Source organism: Varanus komodoensis, unplaced genomic scaffold (assembly GCF_004798865.1).
Source record: "Varanus komodoensis strain SLA01 unplaced genomic scaffold, ASM479886v1 scaffold39, whole genome shotgun sequence".
Classification (NCBI taxonomy): Eukaryota; Metazoa; Chordata; class Lepidosauria; order Squamata; family Varanidae; genus Varanus; species Varanus komodoensis.
The window spans coordinates 5,093,450-5,116,976 of record NW_025335922.1 but is presented as its reverse complement, the minus strand read 5'-3'; the positions used below and the strand labels follow the sequence as shown (position 1 = coordinate 5,116,976).

At 39.1% G+C, this 23,527-nt stretch overlaps 2 protein-coding genes across 16 annotated transcripts in view; both read left to right on the top strand.

Moving 5' to 3' along the window:
• TCP11L2 (t-complex 11 like 2) overlaps positions 1 to 10,651 on the top strand; it is a 28,260-nt gene extending 17,609 nt beyond the window's left edge. For 6 of the 12 annotated variants that reach the window (XM_044441110.1, XM_044441111.1, XM_044441115.1 and 3 more), the window contains 4 exons: positions 2,494 to 2,684; positions 5,994 to 6,175; positions 6,310 to 6,482; positions 7,299 to 10,651. In XM_044441110.1, coding sequence (XP_044297045.1) covers positions 2,494 to 2,684; positions 5,994 to 6,175; positions 6,310 to 6,482; positions 7,299 to 7,543 — 791 coding nt within the window. In that variant the 3' untranslated portion in view covers positions 7,544 to 10,651. The other 6 variants (XR_006415780.1, XR_006415779.1, XM_044441117.1 and 3 more) reach the window with 6 other exon arrangements.
• A 2,078-nt stretch (positions 10,652 to 12,729) lies between these two features.
• The window catches only part of POLR3B (RNA polymerase III subunit B), a 67,080-nt gene continuing 56,282 nt past the window's right edge, over positions 12,730 to 23,527 (top strand). For all 4 annotated transcript variants that reach the window (XR_006415786.1, XM_044441188.1, XM_044441189.1 and 1 more), the window contains exons 1-8: positions 12,730 to 12,823; positions 15,315 to 15,347; positions 16,663 to 16,719; positions 16,821 to 16,885; positions 17,770 to 17,845; positions 18,844 to 18,944; positions 21,164 to 21,255; positions 22,067 to 22,184. Coding sequence is in view for 3 of the 4 variants with exons in the window: in XM_044441188.1 (XP_044297123.1) it covers positions 12,752 to 12,823; positions 15,315 to 15,347; positions 16,663 to 16,719; positions 16,821 to 16,885; positions 17,770 to 17,845; positions 18,844 to 18,944; positions 21,164 to 21,255; positions 22,067 to 22,184 (614 nt within the window). In the remaining variant the exon portion in view is untranslated. The remainder of the gene's footprint in view (positions 12,824 to 15,314; positions 15,348 to 16,662; positions 16,720 to 16,820; positions 16,886 to 17,769; positions 17,846 to 18,843; positions 18,945 to 21,163; positions 21,256 to 22,066; positions 22,185 to 23,527) is intronic.

The following is a 23,527-nucleotide window of genomic DNA, read 5'->3' as shown; positions in this document are numbered from 1 at the left end:
GAGGAGCGTTTGGGGGAACCTGGAATTTGTATCTTCTTCCTCCTAGATGCTTTGAGCAAGAAGCCCCCAACAGATGAGGAGGAAGAAATTTTTTGTTTAGTTACCTTCTAAAACCCATTCAGGCTGAAGTTCCAGGGTAACAGTGTTCAGTCTCAAGTGCTTTGGATTGAAGATTTTATCTAGTGTGTTTTGTGTATTTATTTTGCAGGTCAAAGCTATAAGCTTTGTGATGTTTATGTGCCATGCAGCCTTGATACCTGACCTGTCTAACAAAGGGAGCTACAATCTGCATGCAGGCGGTGTTGTCTGCAAGGGGTTCCCAAGTGGCTAGGCTACCACTCTCCCCCAGTCACTCATCGTTTGGTGGTTCTTGGTTTTTGCAGTTTGTTTCTCCTTTTCTCAGTTGTTGAAATACCTCTTCTAAGGCTTAATTACTGATAATCCGAGAGTTACGTTATAGCACAATAGTATGAAAATTTTGGCTAAACCCTTTTGCCTTTGGCTCAGCTCTCTTTGTATTTGACTCCATACAGCACTGAGATGTAGGCTTTTTTCATAGCTGAAAGAAGCTATGAAAACCCTAATTTTGTAGTAGGGCTGTCCCCAAGCATCCTGTGCAGATATATCCTAAGGACAGTTTCAGATGTTCTTAAAAAGCAGCAGGAGAAGAATTACAAGCTTTTTGTTCTTGTTTGTCCAGCCGTGGCATAATTATTTGTTAAGAAATTTGATTGGGCAAAATTGGCATGGAACCCGTGAGTTACTTCTGCCCTTGGAATATGTATATTTTCATTTTCCACAAAGGCAAGAGCAAAGCAGGTTAGGTTTTGTTTTGTTTTAAGAGGAGATCTATATTCGATCCCAAAACTTGAAACAAAAGCAGAGTTGGGAATACAGCAGCCAAATTGCAGCATAAGAATGACCCAAAGTTTATTTCCATGAGTTAAATGAGTTAATGCTCTTTTGTTTATCAAAGCATCTGTAATAAACTGAAATCCCAGGCAAACACTTGAACTCCTGCTACTGGGTTAGTGCCATAATGTTTCACTTTTGTAAGCTACAAAGAAATTACTGTTCTGATCTAACTTTGAAGGGTGACTGGTGAAAGTAACACATACCCTGGGCTGATATTCGCAAATGTCTAAGTATAAACCTTATCAAGAAAGTCTGCAACAATGAAATAGCTTTGTTGTGGACTTTGTACCATCATTTACAATGCTTAAAATAGGGATCTGTAATGGCTATATGGAGCCAGTGGAATGCAGTGGTTAGAAGTCAGGAAATCTTGATTCTTGTCCCTATTCAGCAGTGAAGCTCACTGGGTGGCTTTGGAGCAATTACTGATCCTCAACATAATCTACCTTACAGGGTTGTTATACAGCGACAATAGACAGAAGGACAGCCATGTAAGCTGCCTCAGATTTCTTGGAAAAGGTGAAATGCAAAAATAAAATAGAATAGTGCAGAACATTCTAGAGGACAAGGCTCAAGTGTGTAGTGTGATAAGCTATGGATCCAAATATGTATGAGACTTGCTTTTAATGGTTTTTAATTTTTGATTAAATTTCTTGCCCATGATTTTTGATTAAATATTTGCCCGTGATACAAAAACAATGAATCTGCACCATTACAGAAGAAAAAGAGCAATATTAAATGTAACCATTTTTTAATGTTAAAAGAGCATTGAACAGGCTACATGTATATTATATATCCTTATATGTTAGTATATAACAGAACATACTAAGATTATTAACAATAATTATGCATGGACTTCAATAAAGGTGCCTCAAGTATCCACCTATTTATCCATTTGTAAATTATAGCTGAAGACCATCCATACAAAATACAAAAATTGAACATTTATTAAATCCTTCACCAATTGTATTATCGCAGATGGCCATTTATCCTCCCAATGTTGTAATACTAGTCTTTTAGCTGTCAAAAGGGTGCAAAAAAGAGTTGACCTTACATTAAATTTCAAGAGCTGGGTAGGTAATTCAAAAGAGGCTTGCTTGTAATGCTTGCTGAAACCATGGCTTTCTCACAGGTCACAGGTTGTTTGGTGGAGCTTAAGTGAGAAGCTCTGAAGAGAGACAGACTCATTCTTCCTGATGAGGCCCTGCCTTTGTGCACCATGACAGTGCTACCGCATAATGTTGTGCAGGCAGAAACTTCCCCAGCAGTGCTTGCATCAGAAAATAGCTTCCTTCCTGTGTTGCATAGTGCATTGATGTGATTGTAGCCACAAAATGTAGGCAGAATTCCAACCCATGTGCCTTGAAGTAGCTTTGGCTGAATAATCCAACTTTTCCATTCCTCCCTCCAATTCACAGTTTTTACCTTCTTTTTGTGAATAGGGCTTTGGGGTTGCTCCCCTCCACATAGTTTATTTTGTCAGCTTTGCAATTGTTACCTGTAGTAAGCTGAATGCTCTCCTGTAAAGGATGCAGTCTCTCTCTCACTTGCTTGCTATTTTTGCCTTGGAATTATGAGGTGCCCTGGACCTGACAACAGAATGGATAAGAGAATCAATTCAGGATGAGTTATCTTCCGCTTCCTGTGAAATGTCTTCATCTTCTGGTGCTTACGAGATTTCAAAGCCAAATCTGAGCCCTAATATGGTGCTAACGAACAGCTACTTGAAACTATTGCAGTGGGATTATCCCAAAAAACCTATTCCTGAGGTAAAACACCTTTTTTGTGACTAAGGACGTTTACAGCTTTCTACCCAGCTGAGGACATCGGTCCATGCCGGCATGTAGCCACCACCCAGGGGACTATCTCCTGTGTGAGATTAAAGTGGCCCTGCTCAAAGTGGGTGGGAGGGAGGAGATTTGTGGCTGGGCAGATGGATGAATAGCCAAATGAATCGCTGTGTGCTAGGATTCAAGACCAGGGCAATGTTCAACCCATTAAAACATACTTAAATGAGCACAAAATTATGTACGCATCGGAGAAGTGGACACATGCTGTTTGCAGCTGCATCATGAGACCGCTTTCCCACCTTGATCCTGTATGGGCATCAAGACCTCAAAGAGGCTATTCTCTCTGTCCCAGCACTATCACAGGCACACTTACTGAGCACGAGGAGAGGCCTTTTTAGTGGCTGCCTCAGGTTCTGGAACTCCCCACCCAGGGAAGCCAGGCTAACTCCATCTCTGTTGCTCATCTGCTGCAGACAATGAGACTTTTGTTTAAACAGTTTTGGTGCTTAAGCTGCCTTGCTGCTAAAATTGGCAGGGCTTTTTTGATTCGATGGGCTTTACAAACATCTGAATTTTATTTCAATTTGATTTCATTTATTGTATTCCTAAAAGGGGTTTAGGTGGTGTCCTATGCACTAGTAGTCTGCCCAAACTACAGAGGCTGCCATATCAACACTGGGAGAACTAGGCAGTAGAGAGGCAGAAAAACGAGGGTGGTAAAAATCTAAGTCATGGTATCTAACAAGAACGATGTAATGCTTTGTTCCTGGGGTCTGATACAGCTAAGGGCACAATCCTGTGGGGGTTTAGAAAGAAAGCCTGAGGAATGATGGCAGTTGTAGAACTTTTTAAACCTGTATAGAATTGTAGAATGGCAGTTTTAGGAGTTTAGGAGTGCCCCTCAGTTAAGATGAATCACACAAAAGTCCCCCCCCCCCATTCTAAGCTTGAAAGTTCTACTTTAAAATGGCACCTGCTCTGCTAATATCTTGCAATTTGACGTCCCGGATTAGGTCTATGTGCAAAACTTCAAACAAATCCAGTATAAGTTACACAGAAGAAGATAAAAAGTGTGGAAAATGGACACATTGTTTTACGTTTGGCTCCATGCTGTGGTTTGACATGGCATATTTCTCTCAAATGGTGGTAGAAACTTTTCAACATTAGCCAGGTCTGTTCTGAATTTGTGCCTTTCACTGCTTTAGTGAAGTTCTAAGCAGCAGTTTAAAAATTAGTCAGGTTTTCTACTTCATAAATGCCTTTGGTGGTAATTGTGGCAACATTTTATTGGGCATGCTCATTTTCACTGTGAAGCCAGAATGTTGCCGGTATTCATGTTTTTGAGAAAAAATCAGTTAGAAGGTTCCTTTGCACAAGGCCTATTCCACAATGTGAAATGTGAGCTTACAAGAGGAGTCTGCATGTTACAACACAGATTGGGACTTTAGCATGTGGGCGGAGGAAGATTTTAATCCTTTACCCTCCTCCCCCGTAGTCCCAGTTTGTATCAAGTCCCACATACTTCCAGTTTATGTTTTTCCATAATGCAGGAACCGGCTTGAAGTCCCTATGCATGCTCTGATCCATATGAGGTCTCCTGAATTTGCTGTTGAGTAAAACGAAAAAAGTTAGCTATAGTTTGAAAGTATCATGCAATTTGACCCTCAGAAGTGGGGGTGGCTAGAAATGATCAGGTCCTCACACCACCTTTCTGAAAGCAAAAGTGTAACCTAAGACATTTAATGTTCCTTGTTCTTGATTTCTGTGATGAATATAAAATACTTGAATATACTTGTAACAACTGAGTTGCATGCTAGGACTGTATTCATACGTTATACTGAATATGGGTTCACAATCCATGTATGTTTATTAAGATGATTGTGAGAACCTAGCCCTATTCAGTCATTCTTACTGGGCAACTTTGCATGCTGCACTGAGTCACTCTTGAGAATATGCCACAGTGGGTGGTTTATCTGTTACTCTGGACAGATGATCACCCACTGGGCAGCTTGCTATGGCTTCTTTCTCCTGCAGTCCCTCTCCATCCCCCTGGCTATTGTCAACTGTATCCTAGGGGCCTTTGCAACAGAAATCCTCACTCCCTGCATCAGCATCCTTTTTCCAACTGGTCTGCTAGACTTGGTTTATGAGGGAAACTCCCTGTTCCTCACAGCATATTGCCAAAGAGATTTAAGTTTTGAGGCTTTATGAACACAGGGATGCTTTTGCATCTTAATTTTTCATTTTAGAGGACATGTGCCAGTACACAGGACTGGAAGACTGCCTATCCACTGCCTGAGAGCAACATAGCCATATCTTCCCCTATTAATGACATTTTAAACTGTTCCTTGCATTATAACAATAGTATGTCTTGGATTTGATATAGTAGTTACTAATGACATGGGTTGTCTGAAAATTAATTTTGAAATTAAATTAACTTGTTTAGAGTAATTTACACTGGAAAATTTCTGGATGTCCTCCTAGAGTGTTCTAAGTTAGCCTTTTTATTTTACCTATATTTAGTAACCCGTAAGGCTATATAAATAGAGAAGTAACCATATTAATTTTTGTCCCATATACTCTAAGTGTATGATCTGGAATATTTGCAGCTGAGGGGAAAGTAAATTGCAATGTGATTTAAATGTTATATTATGTAGATTTTTAATTGGAATCCTTATAAAAATGTGTTTCCCTAACAATTTAAGGGGGGTGGGGAACCTCAAAGATAGCAAAAGCTGTCGACACACCAATAAATATTAGGAACCCAAAGAACTCTGTATTCTTTGCAGTGACTCATCTACAACTTCTGAACTGCCAGAATTGTCTTTTTGTATTTGCAGTTGGTAGCCATTCACTGTTACTAACAAACTCATGATATGGAAAATTTTCCACCCCACATGACTGGGAGTTACTGCTTGCTAACTCCTCAATGTACTGTATTTTGCTTTTTCTCATAGAAGCTGTTGGGAGACAAAATTGACATAGTTGAGATGGGGGCACAGTTATCTGACATATTTAAGAACACAAACTATTTCTGAATATTTATGGAGCAAATGAGCATGGAAATGTTGTGTTTTATACCAGATGTTTTTCTGAACATAGTAGGATGCCTGGTACCTATATTCCATGGATGCTAATCTTTGTCCTGTCCTGATTAAATGAACTCCTTTGACAAAAAAAGAGCTGGTAAAGATATATTTTATTAAAATATAGATATATTAATCTTTTATATTAAATCTTAGTGGAGGTTTGTTGGGTTATAAATAACACCCTGTACTTCTGTTCCAGACACTAATGGCAGATGAAGGTCGCCTTCGGGAGTTATCAGAGAAACTGAATCAGCTGAAGATTGTAGCTTGTATCTTTGTCATCATAAGCAACATGGTAACTGCAGCTACTGAAGCCATTCCAGAGTTCATTGAGAAACAAAAGAGAATTTCACTTGTCCTGCTTGAAGGAATGAATAAGAAGTAAGTTTTTTAAAAAGCTAAAAAAACAAACACATGGACTGGAGTGTGAGGAGTTACTGGAAATTAATTAAGGTGGGGCATCAGAAGAAGTGTCTGATCATTAACTTTCTCCCCCCCCCCCCTTTATTTTGCAGGACTTTTGATTTGAAAGAAGCACTTAATGCAATAGGTATTCAGACATGTACTGAAATAAACAAATCACTAACTGAGAAGGGGTTTCCACCACTGAATAAGGAAGTTCAGTCAAACTTACTGGGGCAGCTCTGCAGCATTGCTGAAGAAAACAATCCTGTCAGCTCTTTAATTGGTTAGTACACATGCAGACTCTGTTTCAAGTATTCAGTGAATGCATGTGGGGTGAGGCCTTGCCTGGTCCATTTTATGAGTTCCAGAGAGCAAAGAAGGCTGTGATTGCTTGAACGAACTAAGGAATGTCACTGTCTGTTCTTTACTAAAGTTAGTTAAAAGGCAGAGAGTTTTCCAGAGGCATTCTCTTGGGTTCAAAGGCATCTTTTAAGATAAATTCACAATCAACTTGCCACATATTTTAAAGAGCATTTGTTGTGCTGTTTGTATACCCTGCTGTTTGTATTGCCCACTGTAACAAGACAACATGGATATTCCTGAGGAATACTCGCATGTAGTCTGAAACATAGTGGAGTGAGTGTTCCCCTCCTGCATGAATGTCACTATAGTTGGATAATCAAACAAGAAGAAGCGGAGAACGCTAGCAGTAGGTGGCCTTGCCTCGGGGTTATCCCATCCCTACTTGGATGAGTCCTACTTGGAGAAATGTCACAACCTGAACCTCAGTACAGGAACTGTATTCTGGTGCATGTTAAGCCCAGAGAATCTAGAAAATGCAGAAAACTGCTGTAGAAATGCTGAACATAGCTTAAATTTTAAAACATTCCTGCCTCAAATGTCTGTATCCTGTGTGTGGATGGCAAGAGTAGATTGAACAATGAGGTTCTTCTGCCCCTTTCTGTTCATGGATCCTTCACACCATGAACCTATGAAGGAGTCTATGTCATATACAGAAAGTTTTGCTATCTATACAGAATGAGGGTAAGAAAATGTCTAACAGTGGTATGCATGTGTTTTTTTTTTTTTTCCTCTCCAGAAAAACGAATTTATTTGTACATGAGGACCTTGCTTACTTCTCCATATTCTCAAAAGTCTATGCCTACAATTCCAGGAGGCCTTGCCATGATTCAGTCTGAGATAGAGGCTATTGGAACACAGTATGCCAACATTGTTAACCTTAATAAGCAGGTGTATGGACCATTCTATGCAAATATTTTTCGAAAGTTGCTGTTCAATGAGGCAGAAACAAAGCAAGCAGAACTTGCTCCTTCTACTAACTGAAATATTTAACCCTCCTTTGTTCCTTCCTTTTTCTGCAGTGTTTCTACTGTGATCATTGTTCTTTTGAACAGTTATTCACTTAGAACAACAACACAGTGAGAGGGAGAGAGAGAAATGTGTGTCTGTAAGCAGACTAGACCATAGAGATTATATTCAAATAAAAGCTTCCCTGAATCCCTGCAAGTTACTATATTATAAAATATATATGTATGTTTGAAAAAAATGATTATGTTTACAATGGATTGTAACATTTATTGCACTTACTTACTGTAAATATTTTCTCCTACTTGACCACTTGGGATGTCTGGGGTAAATACTTGCTGATTATCTACAAGTATCTCTCCTTCAGATTTTAATATGCCTGCTCCAATGCCTTCAGTGCAATGAAACAGATGTTTGTAGTTCAAGCACTCTGAACTAAAAAAAATAGGTCACAAATAGCACCATCACTCTCCCTTCCCAAAGAGGCTTGCTAATAAAATACTGTTATCATTCCGTCCATACCCCAATTTTGCTCCTGGGTTGGCAGTTGGAGGATTGGAAGGAGATGGCCATTTCCAAATTTGCCCTGCCTCTCTGGATTTTGACCCCTAATGCAGTCTTCCCAGTCCCAAACTTAACTGGATGTTAAAAGCAACAACATACTCCTGGATTGGCATGTGGGAGAGTATCAGATGCATTTCATGGAAGTTTTCAGGGCATTTTAGAGCACAATCCTATGCATATTTAGACTGGCTGGGGGATGCTAGGAGTTGTAGATCTTTTTTCTGTCTAAGCATGCATAGCATTGCATCCTTAACATATTAGATTACATAGAAGCATGCAATATTATATATAAGGTATATTTTTACATCTCAGATTATTTAATATGGAAGGGCTACAGTACATTGGGTATATAATCTTCATTTTTAATACCAGAATTAATCCTAACTTGAAAATAATTATTCAAGGAAGTGTATCATACAGTACTGTTCACTGTGATTCTATTAAGTAGCAAAAGTTATATCTGTTAACTATAACAACTCCAGCAAGTATGTCTTTAAGTATTCCTTGTTGATACTTTATAGCCCTACTGTGTATTTTTGGTAAGAATTCATCCTTACCGACAACAAGAGTAAGATATAACCCACTTGCCATATAGTTCCGACATGTTTTTTACAAAGATTTTTTAAAAAGTCTTTAGTATTAAAAGTACTGTGGTTTTATAGACAAACCTGAATTTTTTAAAGGCCAGAGTTTATATATGTTCTTTTAAAAAAATCTGCCAGCTATACTTTACTAGGCTATTTCAAACAGCAGCACACTTCTTGTTGGGAGGGAAAAGAAAGATTTACTTCTCCGTACAGTTCTTATTTCCCTGAGGGATTAAAGCAAAAGGACAAACCTCTGTGCAGCCGGTTTAATTAATTTAGAGGTGCTAGCAGCAGTGATCTTCAGCTTTTCAATCAACATACTGAAACCACACGCTAGTCTTTTCAGAATGACTTTAAAAGAGAGTATGTGTGCTGGTCACCTTGGTCAAAGACTTGGGGTGGTTTGTTTTGTGTTGTTTTCTGTTCTAAGGAAAATTTATTTCTTCAAGGGAAATAAAAGGAAAAAAATATTTTTCACTTTTCTAGATAAATTAAGGTGAGTATGAGAAACTCCCAATTGTGAGTGTTCTTGCAACATAATATGTATGCTAGGCACAAAAATTATGACACCAGAAGAGGAATTCCCTGCCTCCTCCTCCTCTCTCCTGGTATTTGCTTCAGCATCTTGAAAATACTACACACGTCAAGGGATCGTAGTTGATGGGATGGGGCGCAAAGGGGGACCAAAATAATAAAATAGGAGCACCTTTTGTGCACAGACCTCCACCCATGGCTGGTTTTCCCTTCTCCATTTAGGGGGATAATCCCACCCCCTGTACACCATGAAGCTGATTGGTGAGAGTTTCTGAATGGATAAAAGGAAGTACTTAGTAGATTCCACTATGGAACTATGATCCTCTCTATTTCAACAAGATAGTGATGACCACCAATTTGGATGGCTTTAAAAGAATTAATGGAGAAGGCCATCTATGGCTACTTGTCCTGATGACTATCAGCTGCCTCCTGTAACAGAGGCATATTGCTGGGGCACATGGGTGGGAGAGTGCTGTTGCACTCATGGCCTGTGTGTGGTTTTCCTGTGGGTAACTGGCTGGCCACTATGTGAACAGAGTGCTGGACCAGATGGACTTTTAGTGTGTTCCAGCATGTCTCTTCTTATCACAACCCATCCCATTCAGCAGGGTATTTGTCCTTCTCTGCAAGGAAATCTCTCCTTCCACTAGTCTAGTTACACATGCATAAAACTGCTTCCAGTCCTATGTGTTGAACCATAAGACATTTGGTCCATAAGGGACTTCTGTCAAGATTCTGAAGATAAGAGAATTTTATACTTAAATTAAGAAGCAATAGTATAAAATGTAATAGGTGAGATGACACTATGAACTTCCCCAAGGAACTTTATTGTATTCATTCTAATGTGGAATATATGCATATTGTTTTCTTAAGCACTGTACATATAGAGGGAGACTGAATAAAGCAATAGTACCTCTACAAGTTCCTAATCAACTCTGGGTCAAATTAGTCATAACTTAAGTCCTATTTGAAAGGGACTAATTGCAGCTAACTTAAGGTGTAACCCTCTGCATGTTTAGCATGCCCCCAGCCAGCCATACTGAAAGTTGTAGGAGTTTTTTCTGTCTAAACGTACACAGTCACCCTTAATCTGTATCTAGCTCTATATTTATTGGAAACACTTGTGTAGAGGATTAAGACAAAGGAATATTTGTTTTTTGGTTTTATAAATGACTTCAAGGGGGCATTTTATATAGTATGGTATGTCTATTCAGCCTTCAAGGAACTCCTAACTAATGTTCATAGCCTTTTGGATGTCCTGCTTAAACAGATGTGTTAACCTGTCCATCTTGCATGTTTACTGGAATTATTCAAGTATCTTTATCTTCATTTAGAACCCCACCTTCATTTTGCTTAATGAAAACAAGATATTGTATGTAATTGATTTATTAGGTGGTTTTGTGTTCATATTTGTATTCATTAAATTCTGTTTGCAATTAAAGAGTGTCATGGAGTTGATGATTGTGTGCTGAGAGGAGGGATAAAAAGAAAAACCAAAATGTGGAATATATAGAATCCTTCTAGAAAAGTGTTCCCTCCTCTTTCCTGCTCTCTGTCTCACCTTCTTTTTCAAAGAAAGAATTCAACATTTTCTCATCACTTCACAAGTCCTCAACTCCACTGAAAGCTCTGGAGTAAATCTATTTACAGTGCTGTTCACACTGCCAGCCCCCTCCAAAATGGAATAATCTGGGGCAGCCTCATAAGCAGCAGGATCCAAGACCTTTCTGTTCTCTTATGAGGGCCTAAGACTGAATCCCTATCCTACATCAACTTGTGTCTTACCTCTTGTAGGTTTTCACAGGAGGAAAACAAAACAAAGTAAGCTGATGGCCATAGGAAACAAAGTAAGACCTTCACCTGCCCTGGTCAACCTAAGCTGGCAGGGGACTGGAAGTGCTCGAAAATTTGCCACTTTACTCCCCCTCAACACAACTGCTCTGCCCTTCACTAGATTATTGACTTATCCTATGCATGTTTCCTTTGAACTCATTGGACTTGATGTCATCAGCCTTACGGTTCTCTGTGTATAAATTGCAGAGTTAAAATATAGACATTTGCTTGGGAATAAACTCAGTCCATTAAGCTCACTGTAACTTTCTTCATGTGAGTTTAAATGGTCTCCAGGGGATGGTGGAGGACAGGAAGGCCTGGAGGAATGTTGTCCATGGAGTCGCAATGGGTTGGATGTGACTTCGCAACTAACAACAAAAACAGCTTTCTTCAAGTCCAGTCCTATCCATAGCTACTTGGAAGTGGTTTACATTTTAAAGCTGTCTTTTGGCATGGGATCAAACAAGATATAAAAGATTCAGTCATCAGGACTGTAATGATGACTGCTGGATGATACCTTGCAGGAAATACAAGAATTATTTGTGTCATGAACATGCTCTGCAAGGGATGACATTTACTGAAAGTGGTTAGCTGTGTATTTACTAAGAAATAAATTTCTGTTTTCCATGCAAATCTGATAGATATCAACATTTATCAAGTTTCAGACATAAATAATGGATTCCATTTCACATCTCTCTGGAAATAAGTCCTGTTGAGTCCACAGATGACTAATGGCACACATACCTCTGAGAATAGAGGATTGTACCCCACACATCTGATAAAGTGGTGCCTATTTTACAACAGCTTATGGAGTGCTGCCACGCACTCAGTTGTTTTTATTACAACAGCTATTCTGAGGCTACCATTTTGTCTCCCCTGCATACAGAGGTTCTGTACCCGTAACAGCTGCATTCAGAAATTCAACAGGCACAGGTCTTCCTGGCATAGAAAGTGAACAATTTGTGCAGCAGTGGACAATTATAGACCAGCTAAATGTATGCTTCTCAAACAGGAAAGAAATGACTTCCAATTGTAAATCTGGCATTAAATTCTCATCGTAAATAAATGATATAATATAATATGAAAAATCATTAATATAAATGAATTATATTACGAATCACAAACAGCAGTGAATAAAAATATATGTGGTATTTTACTCCAGTGTAATGATTGAGGTTGATGAACAGATTCCTGATTTGGTCAGTCATAGTCAATGTCTGGGTTTCTATTCTGTTCCATGGAATCCGAAGTACATCATAAAAGCTTCAAAGCAATGGACTGGTTTCAATTATGTTTATTCTGTTCTGTACAAGTCCTTCCACGTAACTGCAGTCAGGAAATTGGGAAGGATGCCTCAAGCTAAGTGATAGATTTTTCGGCTCATTACCAACGCAAATCTATGCATGTTTAGCAAGGGGGAAGTGTCCCCAACTTGAGGAACGCTGGGAGTCGTACAGCTTTTTTTTTTTTTTTTTCCTGTCTAAGCACGCATAGGATCGCGCTCCAGGAAGGTATTCTGATCAAAAGTGTTCATTTTCTCCCGACCAAAGAAATTTGCGTGCGAGCCGAGCAGCCTATTTGGGATAAGGCGGACAGCCGCGGCGGAACCTCTGAGCAGCCCTCCAGTTGCACAGGGGGCAGGATTCAGCGAACCACGCGGTACGCCGCGCATCGTTGAATACCGGCACTTGTCCGCTTTGGGGCTGCCATGGACGCGCTGGCTGCGGAGCTGGGAGTTTCGACTCCTGAGCAAGCGGCGGCTCCTGTAAACACGGTGGAGGTGAGTAAAAGCCGCGGGGACAGTAAAAGGGGAGGGAAAATGGCGGCTACTGCCTTAGTCCTTTCTTTCCGGGGACCCAAAGTGCCTGTACCAATGAGGCTTCTGATGCGAATGCGTGTAGTTTCATGTTATTATTTTGTGAGCGGCTTTACCTAGTTAACAGATAGGTTGAACGTGCACAAAACCTGTCTATCTGCTATTCCCCCGTGCTGTACGCTTTTCCTTGTTTCAGGAAGCCCGTAGAGAGAAATCCGTAGGCATGGATGGTAGCGTAGACCAGGGCAGTTTGCACATGAGATGAGCTTTAGAGCGGCATATTCTTTTTCGATCGACCGTAATACATGGAGACTTGTACTTGCCTACTTCGAAATAAATCCCATTTAAGTTTCGTGAAGTCATAGTGGCTAGAAAAGAAAGCAGAAAGTCTTAAGGTGGCATCCTAAGCATGTTTAGACAGAGAAAAAGGCCTGCAAGTGCCAGCATGCTGACGGGAATATGATAATGTTGTAGGCCTTTTTTCTTTCTAAATGCACATAGGATTGCCGTGTCACATATTAAAAGCCAACAAAATCTGACATAAGCCTTTGTAGATTACCCTGCTGGGAATTGTGCTATAAAAAGATAAAAAGAGCCATGCTGCATCAGACCAATGGCCACTGAGCTTTCTGACTCTCTTGCTGGGTCTTTGCAAATGCTTTCCCAAGTGCTACAGTTTAATAAGAAAAATCTGGGTCCAGAATCTCCACGAGAGGAAATGTTCAAATAAGTGGCCATATTCAAAGACTTAGCTATTTTCTCTTTGGTTTGCTTCTGCTGATACTGTATTTAAGACAGGGGTAGTGTGACCCTGTTGATATTACTGGTATTCTTGTGGAGTGGCTGGATGAGATGGGGGGGGGGCACTGCTTTGCAGTGGCTCCATCCTAATTGGAGGGCCATCTCCAGAAGGTGGTGCTTGGAAAATACTGTTCAGTTCCTCAGGGATTTGTTCTGTTCCCCATGCTATTTAACATCTACATGAAACTGCTGAGTAGAGCAATCAAGAGTTTTGGAGCTCTTTCTCCTTTTCATTGCTGGAAGGTGAGGCTGTGTATGTGAACAAACTGAAACTCAACCCAGACAAAGCTGAGATGCTGTTGATCATGATTCCTTTGACTTGGTGGTGGTCAAAGGTGTTCAACCTGGTCCAGATGGGGTCACACTCCTCCTGAATGAGCAGGCTTGTAGCTTGAGGATGTTTCTTGATCCATCTCTCTCACTTGAGGCTCAGGTGGCATTGGTGGAGCAGAGTGCCTTCTAACCTACTTTGACTGGTGGCCCAGCTGCACCCCTGCCTGAACAGAGATAGCCTGGCTTCAGTAATTTACTGTAATCTCTGGATTGGATTACTGCAACACCCTCTATGAGTGGCTACCCTTGAAGATGGTTCAGAAGCTGCTGCTGCTGCTTCAGAATGCAGCAGCCAAATTAATAATAGAGACCAAGCGATCCAAACATGTAAGACCAGTTCTAGCCCACCTGCATGGGCTACCTGTATGCTTCTGGTCCCAATTCAAAGTGCTGTTCTTAACCTATAAAGCCCTACATGGCTTACAAGGACAATACCTGTTGGAACACTTCTCTCAAACCCAATCTACCTGGACACTATGCTCAACTTCTGTGTGCCAACCTCATGAGAGGCTTGGATGATTGTGACTAGAGGGGAGGGCCTTTTCTGTAGTGGCCTCCCATCTCTGGAGCAATTTTCCTGCTGTGACCTGCAAATTTGGCATCTTTTTGGTGCCTGGTTATGACAGTCCTCTTTGCTCTCTTCACCATGCTCCTGATCTACCAGACTCCACCCCTTATCTCTTAGGCACCTTTGTGGATTCTTAATTCTGATGCTCAGGAGTCTTGACAACACTGTGCCGTTCATGGTATCAATCCAATAGCCTTCTTCAACCTGGTGCTATCCAGTTGTGTGGATAATGATAATGAAAGTTGTAGCCCAACACATTTGGAGAATACCGGACTGGGAATAATGTGTTGAATCCATGGCAGTTTCTTATTTTCATAGCAAAAATATTTGTCAGCATTGATAAGAAAATCTGTTTTGCTGATCTACTGTGTTTGATCATCAGTAAAACATAAAGAGCATTGTTCTTGCATTATATCACTGTCTTACACTGTGTGCTCTCTTACACACATGCATTTCAATAACATTTCAGAAGAGATTTATAATGCACCATGCAAGAACTGTGGTGTATTAATGGTGGAATATTAAAAGTTACAGTGTGATCTGAGGACACATGATACAGCCATCTTGCTAATGTTAAGCAGGGCTGCATCTATGATTAAGATGCAACCATATACCCACTTATCAGGCAGGATGTTCTGTTGAACTCAACGGGTCACACTTCTGAGTAGGCAAATGATTGGCTTATAACTAAATATAATTTAACATGGAACTTCACATTCTGAAAAATGCTTTCTACTGTACTTTTGTTTTCAGGAAAAATGGAGACTACTTCCAGCATTTCTGAAGGTTGGTTAATATATCTCTACTATTGTAATTGAGTGCACTTATTGTCTTTAGTCAATGAAATAAATTAAAATATTAAACAGAAGCGTTTCCATGCTATTGTTAGAGGTAACTAATAGAGGTAGCAAATGTTTAGTTTTAGTTCACTATCTAGAATCAATAAGTTCCAATTTCTTTCTTTTGGTAATATTGTAACTATCCTCGTGTACTGCAGCATCATTTTTCCTCTCAGCTCTAATTCGCTGATTATTAATATTTCAGGTTTGTGTATAAATTAGCTAGTGTTTATCTAAATGATTTGAAATCTTCAGAGATTGGTTACGTATTTCAGAACTAGATTGCGAAGGAATATTTAGTTTCGCTCCTTGCTTCTGTTTATCTTCCTGTGACAGGTTTCTTATAACTTGTTCCATATATTTGCCCCATATGTATTACTAGGACAAACATGACAATACTTCAGAATCCAACAGATGCTATTGCCCTGAGGTCCTACCTCATGATCCATGTTATAATTAAAGCCAACAAAAATACTGCAGATACTCACATACTCATGTTCATTCTCATATGTCTTTGTATTGTATGGACTAAAACAGTATTAGAAGAATCAATATATTGGGCTAATTCCAACACCATGAGAGTGGACTTCCCCTGCAGCCCTGTGCGTACACTTCAGATCAGCTCTAGAGGGTCCCTCAGCCCGTACAAGGGAACTTTAGCCTCTCCCAGTTCCCTGAAAAGTGTGCCTGTATGGGATGTAAATGTCAGCTTTACGGGTTACATTTTTAGGTATATTCTTAAGACATCTTGGATGTGCAACTGAGAAACATAATGGGTGCATTTACGTGCCATGTGGAACAATGCTGTGCGACAACTGTGTGGCATAGTAGCTCATCTTGTGTCCTGGGTTCAGAGAGGCACTTGTTTTCCATGCATGCCTGGTTCCCACACTTCTCTCTTTTCCCTACAAATGGCCCAATAGATGCACAAAATATTTGGGAAGAATTGGCAACTAGTACTTTAATGGTCATTTGGGACATCCATGGCCATCAGTCAAATACTATCACATTCAGAATTTGTTCTGTGAAATATTTGTTCAAATGTGGCTGCACTGTAGTATGTAAATACTGCATACATAGTACATATTTACTACATATTTAAATAAGTCGCATATCAGGTTCTGAAGCCTGTTATGGAAATGCTTGTATTAAAACTTTTATTTTGAATATTACTGAAGGCATATATATTTGTTGTCTTGAAATATTTGCCCAGGGTATTTATGATTTTTTCTATCAAAACTAATCTTTGTGGTTATTTTTAGGTGAAAGGACTTGTAAAGCAGCACATAGATTCATTCAATTATTTCATTAATGTAGAGGTAGGCTATTTCTATTATTTTTTAATGGCCGGAAGATTGAAGCATGCAATATATTGTATAAACTGCAACAGTACATAAATTTCAACTTACTCTATTTCCAGATAAAGAAAATTATGAAAGCCAATGAGAAAATTACAAGTGATGCTGACCCAATGTGGTACTTGAAGTAAGTGGTAGTATGTCCAGAGAAATAGGGTGCTTGAATGACTGATACATGAGTTTTTGGCTTGAATGTCCTGATCCAGTTTCTGTGCAACCCGCCAGCTTACTCCATAGAAACTTGATTGATATAAAATCTTGTGCAAAGTTGCATACATGTACTGAATGGCAGGTGATACCAGTTATATAGCTAAGTGGAATTCCAGTGCAGCATGGGCTGCTGGGTGTTTTTTCATGTCATGGCAGAATTAGAGGGTATCCACTTTTGAGCTTCAATACTGCTGACACCTGGACTATGTCATATAAATACATACACACATGCACACACATTCTTTAGCTCCTATATGGTAACCTCAGTTTTACTGTAGAGAGAGCTGTGAATTCCTACCAGAACAAGAGTGGCCAAGGAATCTCTTTCTTTTTCTCATGATATCTGTTGAATGCTCACATAGCTGAGCGGAAGATAGATAGATAGATAGATAGATAGATAGATAGATAGATAGATAGATAGATTTTACATTTATATCCCTTTTCCTCCACTTCCAAGGCAGCTTACACAGTCCCCCCTCCTCCAGTCAATTTTATCGTCTCAATAACCCTTGTGAGGCAAATTAGCATGAGAGTCAGCGATGACCCAAAGTCACACAGTAAGCTTCATAGCTGCATGGGGACCAGAATTTGGATCTTTCAAGTCTCTGCCCAGCACGGTAACCACTATACCATACTAGCTCAGATACATACATCACTTTATTTGCTGCCATTCAATATATTGTGTATCATATATGTTCTTGATTAGTAGAGAAGTATGATTACATTGAACTAGAATTACATATTTTGAGATACTGACTCATATTAAATTTTTAATTTAACTAATTAGGTCTTATATTGCAGGTATCTTAATATCTATGTGGGTAACCCAGATGTTGAAGAAAGCTTCAACGTAACAAGACCTGTCTCTCCTCATGAGGTATCTATTTCTGCTTGGTACTTTTGATCCTTTGTGTGAACCAGCTAACTGGGGTTTTAACCTCTTGTTATAATCAGTCACTTATGAGTGAAATGAAGGAAAGGATCAGTCATACTCTGTCCTGTGGAAAATACATTACAATGCATACAGTAAAATGCATGATATGTGCATGTAGGAAAACCAGCAATTCATATACAGTAGCAATACAGTGGATATGCTTCCTTTTTGTACAGAACTATTTTATGAGTTGAGTTTGATGATCCCAAATCCAGAGATTAATTGAACTGGCAATGCATTTCACATAATACAATACTCTAAAATTGAGCAAAATGATTACCCATAGTGCATACAGTTTATACATTTTATATATTTAAAAATTTAAAAAATTAAAGATTAAATTTTTATTTCAAATGAATAAAATTGTAAATATATATGTTGTATTAAATTTTAAATATAATAATATTTAAAATGACTTTTATATATTTATAATTGTATTAAAATTAAATAATGTTTAACCTTTAGAAAGATCTTTTATAGTTTATAATTTTAAAAATCTAAAAAATTATAAATTAGAGACACTATTGGTGCTATTTTGCTTATTTTTGAAGTTATCTCCAGTTTAAGTTGTCTTATGCTATTAGGAATGTATAGATCAAACCTTCTTTAAAAACTGTTTTTCCTATGTTGTACTGTGGAAATTAATGTTTGCATCTCAATTATAATGAATTGGATAAGTTGTGTACCAGATTTTCATTTTGGGGTGGGTAAATTTGGCTTTGAATTGATATTAGTATTCAAGTACCAGGAGAGAGAAAATACCATGTCGCATTCGAAGGAGGACTAGCATATGTTGTGTCTATCTTTATAAGCTTGTATCATTGCTGCAGTTTTCTCAGAAATAATTCAAGGATTTTTAAAACTGCTTTTTAGTCTTTCAGAATTGAGAAGTTTGAGGCCTTCTACCTGAGAAATATTTAACTGTGTCTCTTTTCTTTAAGTGTCGTTTGAGAGATATGACCTATTCTGCCCCCATTACAGTGGACATTGAATACACTCGAGGCAGCCAAAGGATTATTCGCAATGCATTACCTGTTGGGAGGTAAGATATGAAAATAAAGATAAGTACTACTTCCTGGGTTAGTGAGAGTGTAAAATGTGAGCTTTATTTTACTTTTAATCAAAAGATTCATTTAGCGCTGTTGTGATGTAACTTCCATTCATTTTCAGTAGGATTTGTGGAATAATTTTCCTAACAATAAGTCCTTATATAGAATTAGTATTACTGGCCTTGATCGTGATGTAAAAACAATGGGTGTGAGCCTGAATGGCAAAGTTGGGCATATCTTTGCCCACAGATCTGAAGGGAATCCTTCCACCTGGAACAATGAAAAGGTCAGGTTATTGAAGCTTGTACTTTCTATCTATTTTTGTACAAATTCACATCTGATCAAATGGGGTGCAAAAATCAAGATGCCAATTCACTAGTCATGGTTCAGAAACTAAGCTTGTAAGGCTTCCAGGGTTCCTGCAGTGCTCCAGAGCATCCTTTGATGCTATAGATCCACTCTGGAAGATACCAAGCGACTGAAATAAGAAAAGAGGCTGTAAGCATGTTTTTAACACGGTTCCACATCATGCAGTAATTACAACCAGGAGTCTCTTCTTGGGAAGGGCTCACAAGCTGGAGATCACAGTCTTAAGTATCCTTGAGCTTTTGTGCCACCCGGCTAGGGATGCGGACATGAGGATCTATAAAGAGACCAGAATGCACAACATGAGCAAGATCCCTTCTTTCACTAGGAGATGGGTAAAGAACTTTTTAGCCTCAGGGCTGAATTGATTTTAATTGAACTGGATTTCAGAGCTGCCCTCTGAGGCCTCATTCCAGTTGTGAGTGGGGGCAGAAGCAAAAGGGGCAACTTTGTAACTGACAGTTCTTGCTTCCAGTGGCTAAGCCAACAGAGGTATGTCAACCCTTTAGGCTGGGAAAAGAAATGAAAAAAGTTGGCAAGCCACCAAATCATTGGTAGTTATGGGAACGGAGGTGGTGGGTCCATGGGAAAGTGAGATGTCTGAAGTCCCCTGGATGTTCAGATTTGGTTCTAGGCCTCAAATTCCCCAACACTAACACAATTTGCCCCCCCCCCCCGTTTTTTGCCTTTATTCTGGGGGTTTCCAAATCTACTCAATCCCTAGTTCTTCTCCATGGACTCTGTGCATCACATACATGGGTTCAGTATGGATGCTGCACCTGCACAGTGCCTATGTTTGGGAAGATTCTTGTAGCTAAGCCTAGAAATTTGGGGCATTTTCTCAGTTTGCTTCCGGGAGGGTTCTCAGTAATAGTTTCTAAATTGGGTTCAATGAACTCCTCTCAGAACCTCTTTGTTGGGTATAGTTTGCTCGATGTATATTTGAAATAAAGAGCTTTTACCAAAGAATGGTCTGTTGCTTTGAAAGAGAGTAGAGGGAAACCTAGCCTTCAACAGAAGCCTTGTGTTCCTCATAAGAGGAAGAAAGGTGGAATATAAATGCAATGAGGTGGTGGTGGTGATGGTGATACATGAGAAAATCTGTGGCTTTCTTAAAACCAAGTCTGCTATGTGAAATGATTGTGGAAGTGCCTTCAGCCGCAAAGTTCCATCCATTTCTACTAGCAAGTCAGTGCATGTTGTGTGATATAGTGGTGTTATTGTTGTGGTTACTGTTGCTGGGACTGCGGCCAAGTTGACTTTTGTTTACCCACCTTTTCTCTGGCAAAATATCTTTCCTCCTTACTCTCCCTTTGAACAACCGTTTTAAGTTGCTATTTTAATTAACAGGGTGTGTGGAGGGTGTATATTTTGACAGTTTAACGGTGAAATATGCAGAATTGAAGTAAAGACTTTTTTGTAAAGCATCCTGACATTTCGTAAATTTGTAAACTTTCCTTTTCAGACATTGCAGCATTAATTGGTTACCTGATTACAAATCTGTTTGATAGGACTTTGAAGATTTGGTATCTTGTGACACATGCTTTCTGGTCATTAGACATCCAATTAAATGAACTGATGAATTCAAGACCAACAACAAATATTTCTTTATGCATTGTATAAACCAGTGGCCACTAGTTTAGCTAGCTTTAGCTTTCCCCTAAATCATAGCAGGGCTTCTGTATTCAAGAGTAAGAACTAGGATCAAAGGGGTCTGGCTGTCTCCGTTATGACCCTGCTTGTGATCTTCCTAATGGCTTCTGGCGAGCTACTATTGAAGAGAGTAAGATTAAATTAGCCTTTACTCTGATTCACCAAGTTAATTCTTATTTTGGGTCTCTGACAGGATGCCAATAATGCTGCGCAGCTCCAATTGTGTTCTTACTGGGAAAACACCAGCTGAATTTGCCAAACTTAATGAGTGCCCTTTAGATCCAGGTAATGAACTTATTTTCTAAAAGCTTTTTCTCCCTGTTGAGTATGTTATGATCCTTTTTCATATAACACTGGAAATTTTGCAGTGTGTGAACTAGTATGGATTATGGAATAATAGCTTTTAAGATACAGAGCAGGTAGAAGGGTTTTCTGAAGAGTCAGTATGACACAGTGGTTTGAGTCCTGGACTAGCAACCTGGGAGATCCATGTTCTAGTTCCTACTTCGAAATAAAGCTCTTTGGGTGACTTTGACTTATCACATGCTCTCAGCCCACCCTACCTCATAGGTTTCTTGTTGTGAAGATACAATGGAACTACTTAAACCACCTTGAGTTCTTCACAAGAGGAAAAAAGTGTATATGCAATATAATAATAATAATAATTTTCAAGAATGAAGCTTCTGTAGTATTTAGTGTAGTTACTGAGACTTCCATCCAGAAACAGAGAAGCACAATTGGTTGCTGTATATCAGTGCTTGCTATCTAGTTTCCAAGTAGCCTTGGTGTTTGTTAGGGGATCATGGTCTTATGTTGCTTGAGGGTTGAGGAGGGTCATGGTAGCACTGTGGATAATTTCTGTGGAGAGTTCCCCCATGCATCCACGCCAAGGGAAATAAATTCATAAGTTAAGGTGTGGTCTTGGGTTCAACAGGAATTACCTTAATGAAAAGTTGAATAAGATATTTCTTCTTTAAATACACCATTTATGTTTAACAAAAATGCACATTTGAAAGGATTGGAAAGTTCATTTGATAGATTTTTATAATTGAATAAAATAGGTATCAAAACAGATTTTTCATTCTCCATTTGATAGGTGGCTACTTTATTGTCAAAGGTGTAGAGAAGGTAATTCTTATTCAAGAGCAATTATCAAAAAACAGAATAATTGTGGAAGCTGACCGAAAAGGAACAGTTGGTGCATCTGTTACCAGGTAAATAATTGATGTGATAACTGCATACATGTGGTCTCATGGCTGGAATCCAAAGAGGCTCTTTGAAGCCTTGGAGTTTCATTCAATCAGCAGATTCCACTTCCCTTCTCAGTTTAATTTAATAAAATGAGTTTGAAAGTCTCCTGCTGAAACATGGTTTGCTTTATGTGTGCGCACATGTGTGCATTCATGTGTACATTTATATGTGTGTGCGTGTTGGGGAGTTTTAGAAACATGAGTCCATAGGTCTCTGGGTGTAAAGAATTATCTGCAAGCTTCTTTGGGTCCTGATGCATCTAAAGAGTCATCCATCTCTGAATGTGTATATTAGGCAAATTTAGCAAGCATTTATTTCATAGTGTTTTATAGCTTGGGTCGTAAAAATATCAGAGCAGAAGACCAACCAAAACTTTGCTAAAAGGACCCTTTCAGTGGATCAAACTAATCTAAAACAAAGCTTGTGAGCTGTTTGGTATTATTTTGCTGTATAAAATGATGATGATGCACATTTGTCCAGAAAATTAAAATGTCTGAAGTCTGAGGCAGGTTCTGGCAATTTATTAGACACTATTTATTAATTAGCGCCTGAAAACCAAGGATTAACTTCCCAACAAACTAATGCAGCTAGAATAGATTTTTTCTTAAGGCTTTCAAACTGAAAAGAAAATAAAGGGATTTAGTTAGCACAGTAATCAGATCCTAGTTTTTACACACACTCTCTAGGTAAATTAAAATGTGAACTGCCCAGAGAGCTTTGGCTACAGGCAGTATAGAAATGTAATGTTGTTATCATTGTCATCATCTTTAGGAACTATGAAATGTAGCATTGTGATGCACAAGAAATTTAAATATCTTTTTTTTAAAGAGTTACACCAGCATTTTCCTTCTGCCACTGATTAGATTGCACCCTTGATACTTGTAAGCCACCAAACTAAGAGGCTTATGAGCATCAAATACAGAGTAGCAGGAGTGGTGAAGGCAATTCTTACCTCCTATTCTGAAATTTAGCAGAGGCACTTGTGAGGGGGAGGAGTCTGGAGTGTCATCAGGATATCCTATATCATGGCAGCCCAAGTCTCCTCCCATCAGTGCCCTCCTGAATTCCTTCTTGAACCCATCTTCAAGGTCAGTTTCCTTTGAAGTCAAGGAGGTGAATATTCTGGCTCTTTCCATACCAGTTCTGGGGAGGGGATTGGAACTCAGATTTCCATCTCCAGGGTCAGAGTTTTGTCTCTGTAACTTTGATTCTGGAAACCCAGAATATCCAGGAATCCAAAACAATGTCCAGGGGGCGTGGGATTCCTCTAAATTTTTAATCTTTGCAGAATAAACATTAATTACAT